Source organism: Olea europaea, chromosome 22 (assembly GCF_002742605.1).
Source record: "Olea europaea var. sylvestris chromosome 22, O_europaea_v1, whole genome shotgun sequence".
Lineage (NCBI taxonomy): Eukaryota > Viridiplantae > Streptophyta > Magnoliopsida > Lamiales > Oleaceae > Olea > Olea europaea.
This window is the reverse complement of record NC_036258.1, coordinates 10,436,056-10,441,800: the sequence shown is the minus strand read 5'-3', so window position 1 is coordinate 10,441,800 and position 5,745 is coordinate 10,436,056. Positions and strand designations below refer to the sequence as shown.

Below are 5,745 nucleotides of genomic sequence, written 5' to 3'. Positions count from 1 at the left end.
TGTTTGATGGTGAAGGGGAAAATGGAGGGATGGGTGCAGAATTTTGAAGGAAGGGGGGCAGTGGAGTTTCCTTTTTTAATCACAATACTTTGGGAATAGAATCACAATCTTACTTACGAATAAACAAAGCCAACTCATACGAAACTTTTCGATGTGCAGGTTCTGATTTTATTGTTGCTTTTATTCTAAACATTTTTTTTCAACTTTTTTGTGTGGGTCTTTTATATTTGACAAAAATTTAAAAATAAAAATCTGTAGTTAGTACATGTGTGTGTGTGTGTGTATATATATATAAATTTTTTTTTAAAAAAAATAAGCAAGTTACCTATCCGACATTTTTTGAAAAAATCACTCGTCGATGTGTCCATTCTTCGTAGGAAGATATGGGGAATTGAGTTTCTCCACTCACATTGTAGACTGCCCCTGTTTGAGCTCCCTTTTTTCAAAACTCGTTTTTTTTTTTAAACTCATTTTCTTCCACATTCTCATAGTAAAATAATTTTTACATGTAAGCCAAAAACTTTTCCCTAATCTTTAACTATATGTTCTCCAAAAAATCACCATTACACCTCATTTTTCACAAACATTGGGGCTCAAACTAGGGCTATGTTTCACATGGTCAATATGGACTGAATTTTGGTACAGTATAAAATGTAAAATTTGATACCAGAAGCCAGTAAAACTGTGCTTACAAGCTTAAATAGTTGAATAAGCATTCTGACTTGATGGGCTTAGGCACACAAGCATTTCTGAATTATCTGTGTCTTGCTATTGCCGTTCCCTTTAACATTGTGTAAGAAACTGATTGCATTTATTTATGCATGTATATTGTGTATTCATGTATTAAATGTGCCATGTTCAAAGGTTTGCTTCATGCATTTTTTTTATTGTTTAAATTATATATGCAAGTATGTGATATCCTAAATGTGATTGTATATATAATAGTTGAACACTTTTATCTACGTCTGCTGCGACAAAATGCTATTTATGTGACTTATGATAAATCTTCTGATTTGTAATTATTGCTACTTGCTAGTATTGTTTTGTTTAAATATTAGATCCCACTTAAGTCTTCCTAATCTTTCCTGTAGCTGTTATGCAAATGCCGTGCTTCAATGTTTGGCATTCACACCACCTTTGACAGCTTATTTTCTACAAGGACTGCATTCAAAAGCCTGTAAGTTGCTCCATCTTGGTCGTGTTTTCTCAATTAATCATTTGGTGGATTTTATTTTCATGCTTGTATAGCCATGCCTTGTTAACTTTAGTTTGTGGAATTTTTTGGTCTTTTTTTTGTATCTAATTCCACTGCATTTTCTGTCTTTATCAGGTCGAAAAAAAGACTGGTGCTTCACTTGTGAGTTTGAAACTCTTGTTTCAAAGGCCAGGGAAAGTTATTCTCCTTTCTCGCCTATTAGGATAGTATCTCAGTTACAGAACATAGGAAGTCATCTGGCTAATGGGAGGGAAGAAGATGCTCATGAATTTCTTAGGTAATCTGTCCTTTACCTACCTGGTGAATGTATATTTTGCAGCCTCATGGATGATTTATCACTAAGTTTGTGCCAATATATTTTAAATCTAGATGTGCAATTGATTCCATGCAAGTTGCTTGCCTGAAGGAATCAGAGATTAAAGAGCCTAGCCCTTTGGATGAAGAAACAACTCTCATGGGGCTTACATTTGGGGGTTACCTCCGATCAAAGGTGATTTGAGGCAATTATTGGGTTCTACAAAATTGATAACGATATGGCCTTGAGAATATTCTCCATAGATTTTAATTTTGGTTGTGAATGTGAAAGTGCAGATTGAGTGTATGAGGTGTGGAGGCAAATCTGAACGGCATGAAAGAATGATGGATCTTACTGTTGAGATTGGAGGTGATATAGGAACTTTGGAAGAGGCCATAGAGCAATTTACTCACACCGAGACTTTAGATGGTGAAAATAAGTATCACTGCAGCAGGTATGTAAATCCTGTTTGTTTTGTAGTCTAGTGCAACAAATAAATAAATAAATAAAATCTTCAGTTTTTCTTGGTTTAATGCATGTCTTTCTTAGTGATGACCTGGTTTGGCTTTTCTTCTGTTAATCCATTTCACTTCTTTGTTTTGTTTTTGATGATTTGGTTTATCTGTCTTGTTTGAATTGAAATACCTACGACTTTCTTATTCTTTAATTTTTTATGTGGTCAACATTTTAGTGATCACATTGACATGGAGTTTACACTAGTTGACAAGGTTGCATGGACACGGACACGGATATGTGTTTCGAATATGTACTAGCCGACGTGATTTTGCAAATAAGTAGGACAGGGGCATGTTGGGGAAAACAGATTTTAAGTTCTTTAATATATAAATTCATACATTACATCTTTATTTTATAATTATTTATACCAGACGCACTATGCAAAAATGTCAGACGTTTACCCGTGGGGTGTCTCTAAAGCATCCCTTAAATGTCGGTAATTTAAAAATACATAAAAAATTGGGACAAGGTCCTGTTGCTTGTTGGATATATGTCTTCGAGTGTCGACTTGTGTTCAACATGGACACAGACATAAACATGCTGCCTTAGTAAGAGCCCCACATTTCCTGGAACTGTGACCTTTTCCTTCTGAAATTTGGCTTGTAACCTTGAGGATTTACTCTGCTGACTGGCATCTTTTCAAGGTGGTGACATGTTTAATAAATAACTCCTATACTCTCATCTAATCATAGTGGTGACATGTTTCAGGTAGAGAATAGAACGGAAAGGTACACAGTATTTTCACTGTTTTTCGTAATTTTGTATGGTGCATGCAGTTTTATTTTCTTGACATCCTAGCCATTGTTCGTAGATGAGGTAGATTTATATTTTCAATTCTGATGGTACGCACGAGAATATCAATTAAAATACGTCTTTCTTTTCATCAGATGTAGATCATATGAGAAGGCCAAAAAGAAGTTGAGAGTACTGGAGGCCCCTAATGTCCTCACTGTTGTGCTGAAGAGATTTCAGGTTATCATTTGAAGCAAATACGTGTTTAATCTATTTTCAAGTTTCTACGAGTTGCTTACCATTTTTGTTTTACAGGCAGACAAATTTGGGAAGCTGAATAAGAGAATTAAATTTCCAGAAATTCTGAATATGGCCCCATATATGAGCGGGACAAGCGACAAATCCCCAATTTATCAGCTTTATGGAGTAGTAGTGCACTTGGATGTTATGAATGCAACATTCTCTGGTCACTATGTGTGTTACATAAAGAATAATCACGGCAGGTGGTTTAAAGTCGATGATAGCACTGTATGCCCTTACCTTCTTTTAACATCTTTTATTTTGCTACAGCAATTCATCTTCTGGGAATTCACTTAAATGTTTTACACATTCTATTTGAGATATTTTATTTCTCCCTGGTAGGCCCTGACTCTGCCATGATATAAACCGGATATTGTTTTGCTTTGACAAGATATTGTTTCAAGAGGCTCTTTAATCGTGATGTATGCTTTTTTGGTTATGTATAATGGGACATTTGACACTCTTGATGTAGAATTTTGCAAGTCCGATGAAAACCTCATCCCTTAAATGGAATAGTAACTAAAGGAATGAAGTTGTTAGAGAAAGGGAGCAGGGAAAAGATAATTAGTTTGTACACATTGTTTGTGGTTGCTGCTTGTATCACGGTGTCAAGGTGTCAGTAATTGTCCTCTGTTTTTTAAGAGTGATGGTTGAGTAGCACTGTTAGACTTTGGTTGAGTTTGCAAAAAATCTGTTGGCAAACACTGATATTATATCCAATCCCTCCACGCACACTAGACATGAGGGAGCTGCTGGTTTTAACACTTTGGTCAGTTGCTGAAAGTATCTTCTTTGGCATCCCTTTAACAAGGGAAAGGGTGAGTATATGGTTTGAAAAGGGTCTTTCAGAGCAGGATGATCAAAATGGTCAAGGAAAGCCAATCTACTAAATCAATTGTGAAATGTTTTTCTAGAATGACCAATATCTGTTTTATATATCTTCTAGGCGCAAATGTTCAATTTCATGAGATCTTCCGGACTGTTATTCATAACATTCTTAGGATTTGTTCGAGTTCAGCAGCAGTTTTGGGCCTATAAATATTTGTTTCTCTGCACCATTCTTCAAGTTATGTTCTATACCATGATTTTATTTGCTAAAACTTGGGGACAGTTCATGGAAACTTGTTGGGAATTCGCATGATCCAAAATAGTTTATTAATGAGCTTGGAGAGTTTGAATTTTACTTACCTTTTGTGTTTGGACCTTACAAATTTTGCCATTGGGGACTGGATTATTCTTGCTCTACTATCCGCCTTCTGTAAGTGCATCCCCAAGTTTTTAATCTGATATTTATCTGGTTGTAGGTACAAGTGGTGGAACTTGAGAAGGTTTTGACAAAAAATGCATACATGCTTCTCTATGCAAGGTGAGATGTTGGCGGTTGAATTTCTTTTGGCTCGTCTTTTATTCCCCGTTTCTTTAGTTTTTGATTTTATTGAATTCCTCATAGGTGTTCACCACGTGCCCCAAGATTAATAAGGAGTTCGATAGTTCCACATGATACAAGAAAAGCAAGACACCCGACATGGAAGTCAAGAGCTCACTCAGCAGATGGACAGGATGTTTCTACGAGTGAATTGAATGTTCAGAAATGCAATGACTTTCCCTTTTGTTGCACGAGTTTCCAGCCAATTCGGTCAATTTTAGAAGACGACCGTATGAGCGAGAATTCGTCTTTCTTCTCTGAAGTTGGTTCTTACAGTACAGAGAGCACAAGCACTAACATGGAATCAACTGGCACTGATGATAATTTTGATCAAATATTTGGCGATACTGGAATCTGTTGGAATAGATTATCTAGGAACTCCACAGATTCTGATACAGCTTCGTCGTCATCCTCTCCATCTCCATTGCATTCAAGACATTCACCGCTCGCTGATTTCGACTATAGCTCTTCTGAATGTCCCGAGACGTGTTGCCCTTGTGCAGAATCAGCGGTGGATCGTCCAGGTTTTTGGGCAGGCGAGGGGAGAGGATCTCTTGTGTGTCGTAAACACTTTAGAAAGCCAGTCGATAGCAGTAGTAGTAGTTGTAGGGAGCCCGGCGCCAATAAATTAGGACAGAATTATGATGACATGAAATTTACTAGTGTATCTTGTTCAAGAAGATTCACAAGGGAGAGAGTCGATTGAACTTTTCGTTATAAAAGATATGTTAGCGAATGCAACGGAATAAAGAGTTTGAGAGGAGGGATGTTAGGGAGTCTCTGTATGTATTTGAAAATACACTCTCTTCCTTCCTGTTGGAATTGGTATCATTTTGCCACCCTCTTCCGTTACCGTTAGCCTGTTAATTAACAAATATTTTAGTATTAACCGTGACTCTTCGTGGGTCACTAGAGTAGAAAGTCAATATTTTATGGCTTTCCATCTTCTATCCTTCTTTGCTGATGCAATTGTGAGATCACTCCTTGATACGTGGAATCATCGTGCACCATAAAGTCTTAAAGGTGTAACAGACGATTTTTGCATCTTTCATTTTGTTAGCCGTTACAGAAACTTATTTAGAGCCTATTTGGGAGTTATTTTGAGAATTGATTTTTTGATCATTAGGATAAAAATGGGATCCGTCTGTGAGAGAAGAAGTTAAATATGACGGCTGGAATAATGAAATAACGGTCAAAAAACTAATTTTTTTGGGAAAAAAATCACTCTCAAACAGGCTGTTAAGTGTTTACTTAATTTAT

At 36.4% G+C, this 5,745-nt stretch overlaps 1 protein-coding gene across 1 annotated transcript in view; it reads left to right on the top strand.

Moving 5' to 3' along the window:
- The window catches only part of LOC111371689 (ubiquitin carboxyl-terminal hydrolase 16-like), a 10,297-nt gene extending 4,857 nt beyond the window's left edge, over positions 1 to 5,440 (top strand). Inside the window, exons 4-11 of the mRNA XM_022993818.1 lie at positions 1,092 to 1,177; positions 1,331 to 1,493; positions 1,586 to 1,706; positions 1,808 to 1,965; positions 2,915 to 2,999; positions 3,075 to 3,287; positions 4,364 to 4,425; positions 4,510 to 5,440. Of these exons, the coding sequence (XP_022849586.1) occupies positions 1,092 to 1,177; positions 1,331 to 1,493; positions 1,586 to 1,706; positions 1,808 to 1,965; positions 2,915 to 2,999; positions 3,075 to 3,287; positions 4,364 to 4,425; positions 4,510 to 5,191 (1,570 nt within the window). The 3' untranslated portion in view covers positions 5,192 to 5,440. The remainder of the gene's footprint in view (positions 1 to 1,091; positions 1,178 to 1,330; positions 1,494 to 1,585; positions 1,707 to 1,807; positions 1,966 to 2,914; positions 3,000 to 3,074; positions 3,288 to 4,363; positions 4,426 to 4,509) is intronic.
- Positions 5,441 to 5,745: the final 305 nt, after the last annotated feature.